The sequence below is a fragment of the Protopterus annectens genome, chromosome 1.part1, assembly GCF_019279795.1.
Source record: "Protopterus annectens isolate FY-2018-M chromosome 1.part1, PAN1.0, whole genome shotgun sequence".
Classification (NCBI taxonomy): domain Eukaryota; kingdom Metazoa; phylum Chordata; order Ceratodontiformes; family Protopteridae; genus Protopterus; species Protopterus annectens.
In genome coordinates, this window is record NC_056726.1 from 1,947,559,472 (window position 1) to 1,947,577,623 (window position 18,152).

The 18,152-nt window shown below is 42.5% G+C and overlaps 1 protein-coding gene across 1 annotated transcript in view; it reads right to left on the reverse strand.

Annotated features, from left to right (window-relative positions):
* LOC122816779 (solute carrier family 4 member 1 adaptor protein) overlaps positions 1-18,152 on the reverse strand; it is a 937,474-nt gene that overhangs the window by 229,724 nt on the left and 689,598 nt on the right. The window contains exon 10 of the mRNA XM_044089801.1: positions 6,158-6,484. Within this exon, the coding sequence (XP_043945736.1) occupies positions 6,158-6,484 (327 nt within the window). The remainder of the gene's footprint in view (positions 1-6,157; positions 6,485-18,152) is intronic.

Consider the following 18,152-nt stretch of genomic DNA (forward strand, 5'->3'; position numbering starts at 1 on the left):
CAAAACCTGTTGTTCTATCAACTTTCTAAGTTTGTAAGAGTGATATTTAAATATGTCCCTAAATTTCAGTCTCTGATTTCCCATTATTTTGTCTTTCTGCAGATTAAGTGCACTAAAAGGCCTAGAGGTTAACTTTAATTTGACTAAAAATTCAAATAATACAGATTAATAAAGAATTTGTACCCATTGAAGAACTCTAAAAAGTCAAACAGCATGACGCTGTATAAAACTTTGGAGTTAATGCAGAACACTGGACCTTGCAGCAAAACTGTCAGAATATTATAGCAGTAGTATACCTTGATAGCCATCACCACTGCAACATTCTGACAGAATCTGTCAGGTTTTTGGTCAATTCTTTTTGAAAGGGGCTGTCAACTCCTTAACCCACATTCTCCTTGAGACAAAATATAATTTTGGGGGACTGGGATGTGACAGTGTCACTCCAAAGAAACTAATGAAACAATTTATCTGTTACTTTCCCTGAAATAATAAACACCTCTTTAACCAAAGAGCCTCCAGGACTCCTAACAGCCTCGACAGCAGAGCAGTACAGTATGGAAACCAGCAATTCTAGAAAACACTAGAGCTTGAGTTATGACATCAGTTGTTATTTTGGGGTTTACTATCATTAGTGTGAAAGGAAAAACGCATTCCGTTTGCACTATTGAAAGAAACCACCGAACCCGGAATCCCGACGGCTTCACAATGTCGACCCAAATGATCAACACATTTGGGTCGACATTGTCATTGAAAACATCACATGAAATCTATATAGGAGCTGATGTACATCAAACTCCTATACGAAATATCATGTGTTTGCAGGGGGGCAAGCCCCCCCGCACCCCTCCTGTGAGGGGGGGGGGGACACAGCTCGCTAATAATATATTTCAACTCCGAGAATGCACCACAGTGGGGATTTGGATGAAATTCCAATCCCCACTGTATCACGATCTCCATACAGTTAGTCGAATACACTTATGTGAATGCACTACTGCATCTGCATAAGTGTGTTCGGCTATCCTGTACAGTTCACATTTTGTGAACGACAATCTGATTTTTGGCAGCATACGTGCCGGCAGATTGTTGTTTCCACTAACGATAGTAAACAGTTATTCTGGACCTACACTTACACAAGCTCTAATGTCATACATATATAACAAATCATTTTTCTAGTTAATGATCTACCACAGGGATACTTACAACAGACTTCTGTAGGGAAACTGCTACACACACTTTACACTGTTACTAAATGAGATCCATAAGAATATGAATTTAATGCCAATTAGCTCAGTGAAATAAAGTCATGATGGACAAAACACTAAAAGCATTGTTGTGGAGCTGTTAATTTCATGTGTCAAGAAGAAATGAGCTGATTGTTACTACTGGGTACATTATGAGTTTCTGACAACCACTTCAGTTTAGCAGCAGTGTAAAGGAATGGTCAGGATCCAAAGCCTCACAGCTGGAAAAAAAAGGCAATATATATTAGGATTGCTGTCCATATGACTTAACATAACTTAGAGCTAAGTGAACAGCAAACAAATGAAACTCAGGAGGAAAAGCACTGGAGTGAAGTACTGGTGTAGCAATTCAAGAAATATGGTCAAGGAGGAAACATCAAGACAAAGATATAACTGCACACAAAAACACAACTCTAAATGCCAAACTGCAGGAAAAGCAAATGCACTCAGATATGCCAGATGAGGAATGTGTAGTCGGTGTACTGCAGCTATAAATCACTGACACTTGCCTTACAGAAAGTATTGGAAATGAGACAGAATGGATATTAATGGAAGAAAGTAGTTAAAACTCAATTTTGTGTGTTGGTGATCAGCTCTGGAGAAGCCATTATTTATTTTAATTTTTTTCCACAGGCAAATGAAAAGGAGAAGCAGGACTCTTTTTCAGCCACATCAACTTAAAATAAAATTAAGAAAATATTCCAACAACAACACAGAACAATACAATTATCAGCTTTAATATGTAGTACACAGTCATGTAAATAAAACAAATACTTACTAATGTTACATTCAGCCAAAATATGTCTCCCACTTGTCCTCCTCCAAAAAGATATCTGGATAACCGCTAATTGCATTTTTGGAAAATTGCTTACTTAAGTACCACCACCACCTGCATCATGCTTCATTTTAAAGTACTGCTTTGAATAATCTAGAAAATAAGTTTACAGTGTACAGGTCACATAACAGATAAGGAAGGTCCATACCTTTGGGCCAAAAAGTTTTGGATGTACAAGATAATGTAAAATTAATAAAGAAATATTAGTAGACGCACGTGACCTTAGTTTTGTGGCTGCTAACAATCACAATTCTCTAGAGTGATCTGCAGTTATCTCTAATCACTATGCACAACAGAGTAAAAATTAGTAAGGCACAAAGCATTACAGGAAGTCAGTGAGCATTTGTAACACTGCACGTCACAAATCTGTAGATTTTATTTTACACCATCTACAGCCTCTGTACGTTGTTAGAAGCTGCAGCTGTAATAGGTAGGGCATACTCAAGAGAGGGAATTAAGACACTATTGCCAAGTCTTTCTCTAATAAGCAAATATTCATTTCTGTAGCAGATGAAATAATATTTGGTGTCTCCTGTATGGGAATAGAAAATTCAGTGCAGGATCCAATCAAACCTCAAGTACTTGTATATCCACTGCATCAGATGAAGTCCTGCTGGAATGATAGTTCATAGGTTCATAGTTTAGTACTAAGCTAACTGCCCTTGTGAGCCATTTTAAGCCTAGCCAATTATCCCTTGTGAGACTCAAACCCTGCACCTTGCGTTTGTAAGGCAAACACCTTAGCCATTAAGCCACCCTCCCAACCCATTGGGTTTTCAGTAACTCTCCAACTCATGGGCAGGATGAACAGGAAATAGTCATCTGTAGTAATTCTCTTTATGGTAGATGGCTCTTACACTTTATATACATTGCTTGACTTCTCTGCATGAACTCTAAAGAGCAAAAATGTTTATCTGCTTGGTAATCATTAAAATCTGTTGAAGTTATTCAGTTTTTCCTCATAATTATCTCGGTGGGGGGAATCCCATCCTATGTTACCATCTCCCAATTCTTTTTTTTCAGAGGGGAAGGCCACATGAAGTACAAACTGTTGATAACCATCTACCACAAAAAGCCATTAGTACCTTCAGCCATTTTCAAATAACCTGGTTTATCCAGAAAATGACTGCAGGGATGACAATTCTGTTCTGGAAGCCAATAGGCATAAGGCGCCAAAACCCATTTTTAGACAGGGCACTCGTCAATCCCAGGATCCCCTACTTACACATTACACACACACACACACACACACACACACACACACACACACACACACCTATGGGCAATGCAGAGAATGTCAAATTCACCAATTATGTTTTTGGGAGGTAGGAAGAAAACCTACATGAATGTAGGAAGAGCATACAGATGCCACACAACACAGAAGGCAGCCCAGCTGAGAATTTAACCACAGAACCTCTACCTTTAAAGATGCTAATCTACTCATCATGTCACTTCACTAACACAGCTGGGCAATGTTCCTTTTACACCATTGTAGGCCACCAAAACAGTAACCTAGAAGACAGTGTATGACATAAAACTGTCAAAATTGTGAAGGTTATGGAAGGGTTAGGATACAAGCAGAGACTCAGGCATTTATACAATAGATAAGAGAAGGGGAAGATATTACAGTTCATTAAGGTTTGCCCATCATGTCTCCACAGTAGCTCAGAAAGCTTTTAATCTGGCCCATTTAATTCCCAAAGGCATTTCCAAAGAAGTTTTAATTTCCATTCACTCGTTTACTGAATATAACGTACCTTTTGGCATGAATTTTTGTAAACATATCACGCAAGATTCATAACTAAAAACAAACAGTGGCCTCAAAAATCTTAGTTATCAAGAGAGCCTGTCAGCCCTTTCTCTGTACTTAGTTTCTTATGGACTACTCACTGGAGATGCGCCTAGACATTTCAGCTATGAAAGATCCAACCCTATTTGACCTCCTATTCCTCTGCAGAACTAATGGCACTTCAAACACTCAGTTAAAGGACGTAAACCTTCAGAAAGGTAAATAAGACATGTTGGCATGATAGAGACAATTCCAAAGTATTCCACAGCTCTGGAACAAACTTCCACTGCATGCAGAGTAGTATCCTTACCAACTTCAAGGGAAACCTAGATAATTGGATGGGCAGCCTCAAATTCTCCCAAGGTCCATCTTGTCTTGCTCTCCTTGAGGCTAGAGGAGGCTTGTAATGGTCTACAGAATGAATATTGTACAGATGAATATGTATATTGACTGGGGAAAGTGGGAGAAGTGCAGTGAAGAGACAGAACATATAAAAAAGGAAGGAGAGACAGAGAAAGGATAAAGGGGATAGGGGAAATGATGAAGCATTGGTAGAAAGTAGAAAAGTGACTTGCAAGTTAGGTTTAATATATTAACTTCAAAGGTGGGGGTAGGACTCTACAAGTTATTGCTTAAGAAAGTGATCTAAGCAATTAGAGGAGCTCATGGCCGACTAGGAAACAGCAAAGAAAGGACAGAACAAGGCTATGTTTTGAACGGGTCTATATTATATCAATGTTTTTAAACTTCAAATGCTATAAAATCGACCCGTTTTTGTCGAAAACTCAAAAAAGCAAAGCCACGGAACTTCGAAATCTTACCTAGGGTAAGATTTCGGTTGTCCATTCCATGGCTTCGCTATTTACTGTACTGTGGTGGGAAGGTTATGGACCGGGGTAAGGTAAGTATGCGAATGGAGGTTACGGACCGGGTTATGGTAAGTGTGGGAATGGATCGAGGGCAAGGTGAGTGTCCAATAGTTAGGGACATTAGGGTTAGAGAGCGGGTAAGGTGAGTGTGCGAAAGTTAGGAACTTTAGGGTTAGGGAGCGGGTAAGGTGAGTGTGCGGTAGTTAGGGGCTTTAGGGTTAGGCAGCGGGTAAGGTGAGTGTGTGGTAGTTAGGGACTTTAGGGTTAGGGCTGGGTTAAGGTGAGTGGATAGGTAGCAGTGTAGGGTTAGAATTATGGTTTTGTTAAGTGTGTGTGTGTGGTTTATTTATTTTGGTGTGCTTGTGTTCTGTGTTTGTGTTTCAGAACAGTTTTTCCCTGGGAAAACATTCGCTGTTCTGTATGTTTGATATTTTGTGGTTTAGATATTTTAGGTACCATGAAATAGCGTTCGCTATTTAAATCGTACGATAGGGTAATATAAACGCTTTTGAACAGCTGTAAGTGACTAGCTGTAACGCTGGTAGACTCAAAAGATAACTAGGCATATGCTGTCAGTATCCATTTGACATAATGACAGCTTTAATACAAGGGAGTTAATCAAACTGTGCTCCAAAAACAGTGACAAGAGACATATGTTATGACTGACGAGAATGAATATCTTTTCATGGAAAAATATCAGGAAGACAACTGGCTGATGAAAAAGGCTAGAAAAAACTAACAAGCTACTGCAGAAGTGGTCCTTATAGAAAGATACATTATTGCAAGTTTCACATCAAACCAAAGATGCAATACTAGGCATAATAAATTAAATGCAGACTAATGACACGGTTTTCCATTTTTTCTTTTTCATTATAATATTCACAAGTTCACTGCATGTCCCTCTGCATCCAAAATAAATATTTTTGCTTTTATCAAATATAGTCCAGAAGGTTATTCCAGAGTATCGTAGAAGTAATCTTTTAGGAGAGAAAAAATATCATGTAAGCAACATCACTAACTTGTAACATAGACAGAATGAATGTTGGAAAATTATGGTGAGAAGTATCAACTGACAACTTAGCAATTCAGCTGAGGCAACTCCAGAATGCTCACTGACAGCACTTCAGTCCTAAATTCCAGAAAATCTTGGCTCATGCAGCAGGCCAGCCGTGGGTGAAGTGGATAAAGCATAGACAGGAAGCTTTCCAAATCAAAGTGCGATATGAAGGATTCCCTTCAGGTGGTTTATCATCAGTGGAGAATGGAGGTAAGTAGGGCTTGCCTAGCAATAGCACCGAAGCAACAATGCAAACAAAAGTGTATGTACCATGGTGAAACCAAACAAATGGTGCCCAATGCGCTCGAAGTAAACCAAATAACCAAAAAGAGGACAACGTTGCGGGTCCACAGAAAAGGTTTATTAACACAAAAAACACAGGTTAAGCGCTTTCATCAAATAGTATGACTTCCTCAGAACCAGTATGTACCATGTTGCCACATCAAATGCACACTCCTTTTGCTTCAACTTACTTTTGTTGTTATTGTAGCAGTTTGCTCCACCAAGTGAATGAGGCATGTCAATATCCTGCTGGAACACTTCTGCATTTGCCTGGGCTGGTTCAGGAATACTCCGTTTGTCTTTGCTACTAGCTGCTGCAGATTCATCTTCCTCATCTTCTTCTACCTCTGGTCCTTCATCTTTAAACTGGAACAATTTTTCCGGTAAGTCTGGACGTTTGTGAGGTGGCTTCTGGAAAGGACATCAGAGAAACTCATTACAAAATTAGAAATTCATAAAACAGATTGAAGCTCGCAAAACAAAAATGGACTACTAGTACAGCAGAATACAATATGACCAAAATCAGTGCAAATTTCTAAATCAAGTTCTTGTCAAACAACTACCTGAATAACTTCATAAGTTCATAAATGGTTACTAGGCATGTAGTCCATGAGATCACTGAAGTGCCTAACCCAATCTTCTAGTTGTTCCCAAAAGAACTGTCTGGCTAAGTACTTAGCTCAACGTCATACAGTATATGCAAATGAAGGTTGAGGTTAATCAAACCCCTGTACCACAAGAAGCAGCTTATTAAACATCTCTTAGCCTTAATCCTCTGTGCTAACTTCCATTCAAAAATATATTGCCCAGATGGGACTCAAATTCACTATCCATTGTTTAGCAGGCCAATGCCTTACCAATTAGGCCACAAGGGCCTGATATTTTTCACACACCAAATCATTTTAAAACCAAATAATTTGTTTAATTTGGCTTCCACAGTGCAATCCTTAGAAAACAGAAGATGCCATGTTACCAAAACGTTTAACATCAAAGAAAAAAAAGGTGATGTAACACAATATGCTTAGGAAAGTAAATAAGTTTAACTTCAGTTTCAAATTTATTCAAGTGCTTGAGTCAAAGCATTGTACAAATAAAAGAAGACAGATGAATTTCTAACACACAAAAATGCAAATCAATGAAATAAAAATAGGATCAAATATAATCCAAAAGAGAGAATACACTGTAGGGGTGAAGTGCCTCCACACAACAGTAAAATGACTTAAATAGAATAGAATGAAAGGCACACCACGACAATCGAAGCAAACCTTCAAGCAAACACCAAAATCTTTATTGTCAGTAAGACTATTACTATTTAATGAATGTTTTGCGAGTCTGAAGTCTGAAGAAGCGTCACATTGGACGTGAAAGATCTTACTGACAATAAAGATTTTGGTGTTTGCGTGAAGGTTTGCTTTGATTGTCGTGGTGTGCCTTTCATTCTATTATATTTAAGAAATAAAAACAGGATTAAGGAAAATAACGTAATACAAAGTACAGTAGATGTCCTTCTCTTCACTGTTGCAGTATTCTTTACGTAAGGGATCTCCTCCTAAGGATAGCCCAACGTTCAGCCAGTATACCAAAGCTTTTAGAGTTTACAGGTGTTGTACATCACATGTATGCTCCCCACACAAGGCATAGGCCGTAAAGGGGACATACGGATGAACACATCTTTACTGGAAAAACCCAGGAGGAACCAAATGTCCCTAGGGACCAGGAAGAACATGTGCATCCAGAAAGAGAAAAAGGATCCTCTGGCCAAGAGGGTAAGAAGAACAGGGCATGGCAGAGGGGGTAAGAGGGAGGCAGCAAATGCTGCAACAGTGAGGAGGAGGACACTTACTATTAAGGACATATTTTACACAGTTGTACTATGTTCTTCCATATCACTGTTGCAGTATTCCTTACATAAAGGAGAGTACAAAAGCTCAACAGGAAACCTGGGAGGAAGAAGACACTGAAGAGCTCTCTATAAAACCATGCAAGATAGCCCTGGCAAAGCTAGCTCTAGAAATAACATCCAACTTGTAAGTGCTTGCTGAAGGTATGAACAGAAGACCAAGTAGCAGCCTCAAGGATGGAAATGGTATCCAGTCCTTTGAAAAAAGGACCAGAAGAAGCAACAGCTCTAGTAGAATGAGCATTTACAGAAAAGGAAAGCCATCTACCATGAAAAGAACAACAACAAAGAAATGGCCTTAGAACTCCAGAATGAGATGGTTTACTAAATAAAACATTTCTCAGATTTGTGACTAGCCTTAGTCTTATCCAAGTAATATCTGAAGTTCTCACTGGCAGACTATGGAGAAGGCAAAAAGGAAGTCAAATTAATAGACTGATTACGAGATAAATCAATGACCACCTTGGATATAAAAGAGAGATTAGTATGAAAATGCATCTTGTCCATGTGAAAAACTCAAAAAGGAGGAACAGCCATGAGAGCTTGAAGCTCAGATACTCTCTTAGCTGAAGTAAGGGCTAAAAGAAGACCAGTCTTTCAAGTACAATGCTGTAAGGAAGATGAAGCAGCTGACTCAAAGAAGCCAGAGTCAGTTTTTGAAGGACAAAACTAAGGTGCCAGGAATGTAGAATACACTTCCTGGGAGGCTTGATATGGGCCCGATATGAAGGACACCTTTAAGAAATTGTTTGACCTCAAATCTAGAGTGCAAAGGAGAAGCCAAGGGCAGACAAGCAGAAAGTGCTGACAGGTGAGCTTTAACTGAAGAATATGCCAACCCAATATGGAGCAGACCACACAAAATAAGAGAGACCCATAGGAACCTGCAATGAAAAGGAATCCAGATTACGAGAGAGACAAAAAATCTCTTCCATTTGGACAAATATGATTTCCCAATAGTAGGTTTCCTGGCCTCCAGCAGGACATGATACACTTCCTTAGAAAAGAGGTGCGCTTAAAAGTGATCAACATCCTATCACCCACAGCGTTAGATGAAGAGTGGACAACTGATGATGGATAAGAGAACCCTTGTCTTGTCAAGGTCCGCATGGGTCAGGTAACTTGTGGTGATTGCCCCAACCAAGTGAGAAAGAAGGAGGAGCCAATGCTGTCTGGGCCAAAAGGAAGTCACTAGTAAGACTTTGGGGGAGCCTTGCCTGATCTTGTGCAAGACCCTTGGAAGCAGAGGAAGGCATACATAAACATCCCTTTCCAAATAAAAAGACAGGACATCCACTTTCCAAGCCAGAGGACTTAGGACTCTGGAAGAGACTAGAGAAAGTTGTCTGTTCAGAGTGGAGGCAAAAAGATCTACCTGAGGAATACTCCACCAATGGACAACATCCAGAAACACATCTCTGTGAAGTATCCATTTGTGAGCTTGTGTGCTGGACCTGCTCAAACAGTCTGCCACTACATTGTGCTCTGAAGGAATGTAGACAGCCTGAAGTGCCATTTGATACACAACAGCTATATCCCAGATCTGAAGAGCTAGCCTGCAAAGAAGGTAGGACCTTGTACCTTCTTGCCTGTTGACATGCCATATCACTGTGGTATTGTCTGTGAAATCATTGAGGGGCCCAGGATGAAGGGCGGTATGAAAGGCCTGAAGAGCCAGAAGTAGACCCTCATTTCCTTGATGTTGATGTGGTCTGACCACGTATGAAGAGGCCGGAAACCATGGACCTTGAGAAAGCCAAAGGAAGCTCCCCATCCTCTATCTGAGGCATTCAAAAAGAGCTCAGAGTCTGGACTGGAGACTGGAAAGGAAGCCCAGGTTGAGAGGAAAGTTGTTGAATCCACCACTGAAGCTGAAGCCTGAGACAAGAAAGAAGGGAACTAGAAAGTTCAGGGGGTAACATTATTGAATCCACACTGACTTAAGGCACTACTGACACTTTCTCATATGGAGCCTGACCAGAGGCAGCATAGGAATGGTGGAGTCCATAAACCTGAGGACTGTGAAAAAGTCCAAGTCCATGACTGAAGCCACAGGAAGAAGAGACTGGAAAAACTCAGTCAGAGACAGGGCCTTGGGGACAGGCAGTGAAGACAGCATGGGGGTGGTCTGGATCCTGCAAGCAAGAAAACCATGATCCTGAGGAGGAGTCTAGGCTGATTTTTGAAAGATTATGGTAAACCCTAGAATCTGCAGCAGGGAAACAGTAAACCAAAGGTCCTGGAGAAGAACCTCGGGGGACGAGGCCTGAATGAGTAGACTGTCCAAATAAGGAAAGATCTGAACCCCACTCATGCTGCAAAAGGCAATGACAGAAGAGAAGCATTTGAATACCTTTAGGAAAGTAGATGATCTAAAGGGCAAAGCAGAGAACTGAAAATGCAAGGAAGAAACAGAGAAATGTAAAAACTTCCAGAAAAGGGGATGGATGGGGATGTGAAGGTAGGCATCCTTGAGATCCAGAGAGACCAGAAATGCTCGAGGACGAAGAAGAAAAAGAAGACTGAATAAAGTTGGAAGACAACATCCAAAAGGAGGAAATCCTTAGAAAGATGTTGAGCTGAGAAACGTCCAGAACTGGTCTCCAAGTGCCCTCCTTCCCAGGAGCTAGAAAAGTACAGTTTTGTACCTACCATAAATGTAGATGTTCGAGTGTTCACCCTGCTGCAGTCATCACACTTGGGTTATCCTGTCGTCAGGCGGTCCCGCAGTCGGCCTGAGTTCCAAAGTCTTGGTCCGGCATCGGTTGCTGTCGCTTCTTCCCTGACGTCAGTGTACCAGGGGTAAATAAGAGGCATCCGATGCCATTTCCTTTAGTTTTTCTTGTCCCAGATGTCAGGTGCCCCCCAATAGGAGGTCACTACATAGTGCCAAAATAAAAGTGAAGCACAAACAAAACATAACTCCAGCTATAAGCAAATACACCATAAAGGTAGTATCAGATTTAAAAAGTTTCAGTTTGATCAGAGGGGATGGAGGGAGGGTAACCTGGACTGCAGCAGGGTGAACACTCGAACATCTACATTTATGGTAGGTACAAAACTGTAGTATGTTCATCGTGTTACCCTGCTGCAGTCATCACACTTGGGTTGAATCCCAAAGGTAAGGATGGGAGGTGGAATCAAACAGGGTTAGAAGAGGCTAGTAGGCCCTGCAGAAAGTACAGTTTTGTACCTACCATAAATGTAGATGTTCCGAGTGTATACCCTGCTGCAGTCATCACACTTGGATTATCCTGTCAAGCCAAGGTCCCAGTCGGCCTGAATTCCAAAGTCTTGGTCCCGCGTCGGTTGCTGTCGCTTCTTCCCTGACGTCAGAGCGCCAGAGATATATATGAGGCATCCGACGCCATTTTCTTCAGTTTTTCTTGCCCCAGATGTCAGGTGCCCCCCCAAAAGGTGGTCAGTAGATAGTATCAATGATAAAGGTTTAGCACAAACAAAACATCCCTCCAGCTATAAGCAAATACACCACAAAGGTTGTATCAGATTTTAAGGTATTGAAAGGTCAGAGGGGATGGAGGGAGGGTAACCTGGACAGCAGCAGGGTATACACTCGAACATCTACATTTATGGTAGGCACAAAACTGTACTATGTTCATCGTGTTACCCTGCTGGAGTCATCACACTTGGGTTGAATCCCAAAGCTAAGGATGGGAGGTGGAGTCAAACAGGGTTAGAGGAGGCTAGAAGGCCCTGCAAAACTGCAGTGGCGAAGCCAGCTCTAGTCTTAGAGTAAAGTGGTAAGTGATGGTGTTTGGTGAAGGTGTGTACTGAATTCCAAGTTGCAGCCTCCAGAATATCCTTGGTTGGCACCACCCTGAGGGAGGCTGTAGATGTAGCTGCTGCCCTGGTGGAGTGGGGCCTAATGCTAGCAGGAACTGGTTTTCCATGATGGGTGTAGCAAAAACGTATGCAATGTCCTATCCATTTTGAAATGGTCTGTTTTGAGATAGCCTTTCCTTGTAATGTTGTAGCATAGGATACAAAAAGCTGGTCAGATTTTCTGAAAACCTTTACCTTATCCAAGTAGTAACGTAGTTGCCTGTGACTGTCCAAGGAGTGCAGGAGTCTTTCGCCTTTGCACTTTGGATTTGGGAAGAAGGTGGGTAAATTGATGGTTTGATTTAGAGCCACACTGGATACCACCTTTGACATAAAGGAGGGGTTATAGTTCATAGGGAAACTCTGTCTTGATGGAAAATGAGGAAAGGCTCTACTGCCATTAGTGCCTGAAGCTCTGAGACTCTTCTGGCTGAAGTAACTGCTAGCAGCAGGGCAGTCTTCCATGATATAAACTTTAAATCAGCTGAGAAAGCTGGCTCAAAAGGTGGCAGCGTAAGTTTTTCCAGAACAAAGTTGAGGTCCCAAGTTGGTGTTGGTGCTCTCCTGGGAGGTCTAATGTTTTTGGCCCCTCTGAGGTATTGCCTTAGAAGTGGATGTGAAAATAAGGGAGGATCAGTGTTGTAGTGAGCTGAAATAGCTGAGGCGTGGATTTTAATAGATGAAAAGGAAAGTCCTTTGTGTAACAGCTCAGTTAAATATTGTAGAATCTGAGGCATATCCAGCTCAAGGGTATTTTGGTCTTTAGCTTGGTTCCAGGTGCAAAATCTTTTCCATTTATCTGAGTAGGCTTTCCTGGTGTTGGGCCTCCTGGACTCCAGAATGACATCCATAACAGCTTGCGAAAGATGAGCTGGCTGGTTGCTTAGGTGATTTGCCATGCAGCCAAATTTAAGGTTTTGAGCTGGCTGTGTAGAACCTGACTGTCTTGCTGTGTGAGCAGATGAGGAATTTGTGGTAAAATCCATGGTGGGCTGTGGGCCATGTTCCTTAGTAGTGGGTACCAGTGCTGGCGTGGCCAGTCCGGGGCAATGAGTATTATTCCCGGTCTCTCCATCCTCACTTTCAGCAGCACCTTTGTGAGAAGGGGCAATGGAGGAAAGGCATATACTGTCAGAATTTTCCAACTGAATGAGAGTGCGTCCACTTTCCAAGCTTGTTGGTGAAATGTCCTTGTGCAAAATTTTGATAGCTGATAGACCTGTTTGCCAACCTCCAAAACTATGTCTGGGCGCCCCCATTTCTGCATTATCATTGCAAATACTTGTGGATCCAGTTTCCACTCGTGGGGATCCATGATGTTCCTGCTTAGATCGTCTGCCAATGTGTTCTTTTTTCCTGCCAGGAACTGAGCTTGTAATTGAACTTGATAAGCCAGTGCTGTGTTTCACAAGGTCATTCCTTGCCTGCATAGAGGGTAGGAGTTTGTACCCCCTTGCTTGTTTATGTACCACATACATTACTGTCGTGTTGTCTGTCCTTATTATCAGCTGTCCTGGGTGTAAAAGGTCCTTGAAGGCTGTCAGAGCATTCTGTACAGCTAGCATTTCTTTTTGATTGATGTGCAGATTTCTTTGATCTGCAGTCCATATGCCTTGAGCGCACCGTCCTGCCATGTGTGCCCCCCAGGCATAGTCCGATGCATCTGTTGTCATAGTTTGCCTGGCTGGGGGTAAGGTGAAAGGCTGACCTTTGTTGAGGTGACATGCCTGTGACCACCATAGAAACTCCTGCTGAAGGCAGGGAATGAGAGGTACCATTGTTTCCAAGCTGTGGCTGTGTTGAGTCCATACGCTTTTCAGGTACCATTGTAATTTCCTCATATGCATTTTTGCAAATGGTACAAGTAGTATGCAAGATGCCAAGAAGTCCAAGGCCTGCAGAATTTTTCTTGCAGAGAGTTGGGTCTTTGTTGCCATTATTTCGAAGTATTGAGCTAGCTGTAGTTGTTTGTTTGGCGTCAGATAAGCCATCTGGGCTGTTGTATTCAAGCTGGCACCCAGGAATGTCATATTTTGTGAGGGCACTAGTTTTGATTTCTTTTCGTTTACTGTGTATCCTAGGCAACTTAGAAGGTGTTTTACAAAAGCCAGATGTTGTAAGAGAATGTCCTTGCTTTCTGCTTGGATGAAGCAGTCGTCCAGATTTGGGTATATTTGAATTCCGCTTTGTCTGCAGTATGCAATTACTGGTGCCAGGCATTTTGTGAAAACCCTGGGTGCAGTAGATAAGCCAAAGGGCAGTGCAGAGAATTGGTAATGGGTTGAACCTGCAATGAAACGGAGGTATCTTCTGCAATTTTGTCTGATAGGGACATGCAGGTATGCCTCCTTGAGGTCCAACGTTACTAGCCAAGCTTTCTTGCCAACATGGGAAGAAACTGCTGTAGTGTTAGCATCTTGAATTTGGGCACTTGCAAGAACGTGTTTAGAATTGAAAGGTCCAGAATGGGTCTCCAAGCATTGTCCTTTCTGGGGACTAGAAACAGCCTTGAGTAAAATCCTTGGCCTTGCTCCTGTGTAGGTACCAGTTGAATGGCTCTCATGTCCATGAGAGCTGTAATTTGTTTTTGTGCCTCTGCCCGTTGATTTTGTGGCAGGTTTGGCATTCCTTTTATCCTTGGCATGGCATGGAAATGGAATCTGTATCCTTGTGAGATAATGTCTAGGACCCATTTGTCCTTTGTGATGATGCGCCAGTTGTCTGCAAAAAGTGCTAATTTTCCTCCCAAGGGAGCTGCCAAGAGAGCTTTGCTTGGCCGTTTGAGGTTTAAGTCATTGTGTTTGTCTTCTAGTAGTTTGGGACCTGTTTTCTCCTCAATTTTGTGTTGCAGTGCCCCATTGGTGAGGTTTGTAAGGTATTTGTGTTTGACCTCTGCCCCTTGGGTGTCTGTATTTACCCCTCTGTGGTCTGTCAGAAGCTGGAAAGGACCAATTTTTTGTTGGCCAATTTCTGCTGAAGCGTGGGGGCTGTACCTGTAAGAAATCTTTGACTGTCTGCATAGATTTTGCCTTATCCTCCATTTTCTTTAAAACCTCTTCTGCTTTAATCCCAAATAAGACATCCTGCTGTAAGGGTGCATCTAGTAACTTTGCTTTAACATGATCAGGCAGAGTTTGTTCCTTTAACCAAGCATGCCTACGTATAACAGACCCAGTGACAGCTGCTCTACAGGAAGCTTCCAAGGAATCAAATCCACATTGTAAAGTACGTTTGCCCACCTGTTCAGCTGCATGCAACAGATCCTGCATTTCCTTGAATTCAGACTGTTGAGGGTGCGTGCTCATCTTTTGTTTTATTTGAGACATTAGCAATTGCTGGTATTTCAGCATGTGAAATTGACAATTTAGTGCTCTCATGGCTAAAGTAGCTGAGGTGTAAACCTTTTTCCCCCACCTATCTAGTGCTCTGGAGTCCCTTTCACAGGGTACTGGATTTTTAGCCATAGAAGCCTTAGCCCCTTTGGGACCCTGGGAGATTGTCTCTGGGTCAGCAACAGGGCTTTTGTAAAGGAATTTGTGTGAGTCAGACACTCTATAATATCTGTCTGGTTTGGCTGGAGCAGGAGGAAGAGAATCTGGATTGAGACTAGATTCTAAGTAAACATCATCCACAATGTCTAAAACTGGAGGGATAGCAAGTGGTCTGTGCTGGGGAAGTAAAAGAAACTCTCGGAGCCTTTTCTTTGAGTCGGAGTAGTCCTGACTCTCCCAGTGGAAATGTTCCCTCATGGTATGTAAGGTTTCCCAAAAGGAATAGTCTCCAGGGGGAGAAGCTGAGGGAATGGAATCTTCAGCATCAGAATCTTCATAAGGGGGAAAGGAGTAATCCTGTTCCTCAGAGGAGTCTGAGGAAATAGAAACTTGGTCAGAGGAGGCATAATCCTCCTCTTGTCTAGGCCTTTTGTCTGGGAGTGGGGGTGGGAACCCCTGATCAGAGTAATCAAATCTTCAGCCATCTTAAGCATCTGTTTCTTAGGCATGGGGCCTTGAACTGGAGACTGAAGTACTGTCTTTTTAGGTTTTAGTGGAGTCTTTAGCTTAGCATAAGATTTAATAGTGAGAGAAGTCGGCCTGAAGACACCTTCTGAAACCGAAGGTGTTTCCACAGCCATAGTTTCTCCTTCTGCAATGTTGTCGGGTAGGGCCTGAGGAGTAGGCCTGCGTCGGCCTAGTACTCTCAGTTTGCGAATCCGAAGCAGTCTGGGGTTCCAATTCTGCGGTCGTCAGGGGCTGCGTAGGCACCTCACTGAAAACCGGAGAACCGGCGACCGGCCCAGCCGAGGCCTCGGAGTCTGGCTTGGATCTAGGCTGCCTATCCTTATCTTTGCGTTTTTTATGCACGCCGGTAGTCGGCTGCTCCGACGGCATAGTGTAATTAAATTTTCTAACGAAGTAGTGTCGTGCGAAATCAAAGCGTCGCTTTATAGTTCGCTTATTGAACCTAGCACAAAACCGACAACCAGTGACGTCGTGGTCTGGGCCTAGGCAAGGTATACAATAAGAATGAAAGTCTTTATGAGGTATTTGCTTCCCACAAGAAATGCAATTGTTAACTTTTCTGACATCGGAGACTGAGGCATGAATAAGTTCCTCAACGGGGTACTTAGCTTTTGAAGACTTTGGACTGAAATTCGATTCGAAAATCTCAGATGTCGGCCGACCGGCACTTGCAAAAGTACAGTTGTGTACACTTACCATAAATGTAGATGTTCGAGTGTCTTCACTGTTGCAGTCATGACTGTAGGGTTCTCCCCTGCCGGCAGGCAGTCCTCGGTCGGCCAGAATCCCAAAGTCTGGGTCCGGCGTCGGCTGTTCAACCATGCTCCCTGACGTCAGAGCGCCAGGAGTACAAAGCCGACGCCATGTTCTCCAGTTTTTCTTGCCCCAGATGTCAGGAGTCCCAAAATGAAAAAGGTCCCATATCCTTTGCAAATACACCTCAGAAGAATGGTGAAAAAAGGAACCACACAAAAGTAAAAATAAGAGGGGACAGGAGGGAGGGAAACCCAGACTGCAACAGTGAAGACACTCGAACATCTACATTTATGGTAAGTGTACACAGCTGTACTATGTTCATCGTGTTTCACTGTTGCAGTCATGACTGTAGGGCGGAATCCCAAAGCAAAATGAAAGGGAGGTGGTCATAAAGCAGAAGGGCCGGCTATAAGGCCCTGCAAGACTGCAGAAGCAAAGCCTGCCCTCGACTTAGAGTAGAGAGGTAGATTGTAGTGCTTTGAAAAAGTATGCACAGAACTCCAAGTTGCAGCTTCCAAAATGTCTTTGGTAGGAACTCCCCTGAGGAAGGCAGCAGAAGTGGCAGCAGCTCTGGTGGAATGAGTCCGTATACTCCCTGGGATTTGCTTTCCATGGTGTGAATAACAAAATATGATTCCATGAGCAATCCATTTAGAAATGGTCTGTTTTGAAATGGCTTTACCTTGGGAACTTGAAGCATAAGAAACAAACAATTGCTCAGATTTTCTGATGTCCTTGGTTCTGTCCAGGTAAAAACGTAGTTGTCTGTGTACATCCAAGGAATGTAAGATCCTTTCCCCTTTATTTTGAGGAGTGGGGAAAAACGTTGGCAAGTGGTTAGTTTGATTTAAAGCCACTTTGGAAACCACCTCAGGCATGAATGTAGGATTAGTCCTCAAAGACACCCTGTCTTGATGAAAAATAATATAAGGTTCCACAGCCATAAGAGCTTGCAACTCTGAAACTCTCCTGGCAGAGGTCAGGGCTAACAGGATGGCTGTTTTCCAAGATAAAAACTTGATGTCAGAAGAGGCAGTAGGCTCAAAAGGAGGTAAGGTGAGCTTTTCCAAAACATAGTTGAGATCCCAAGCAGGAATGGGAGGAGATTTAGGAGGTCTTAAGTTCTTAGCTCCTCTGAGAAACTGTCTCATGAGCTGGTGGGAAAAGATTGGAGGGTCTGTATTATAATGAGCGGAAATAGCAGAGGCATGTATCTTAATGGAAGAGAAAGAGAGACCCTTATGTAAGAGATCTGTCAGGTAAAGTAAAATCAAAGGAACGTTAGGAAGAAGAGGATCAAAATCCTGAGCCTGCATCCAGGAACAAAATCTTTTCTATTTTCCTGCATAAGATTTTCTAGTGCTAGGACATCTGGCTTCTAAAATGACATCCATAACCTGCTTGGGTAGAAGAGAAGGAATCAAAGGCCCTGGATTAAGCAGGCCGCCAGGCTGAGAGTGCTGACATGGGAGTGTAGAACCTGACCCTGATGTTGGGACAGAAGGTTCGGAGTCTGTGGTAAGACCCAAGGGGGCTCCAGACTTAGGTTTTTCAGAGTAGG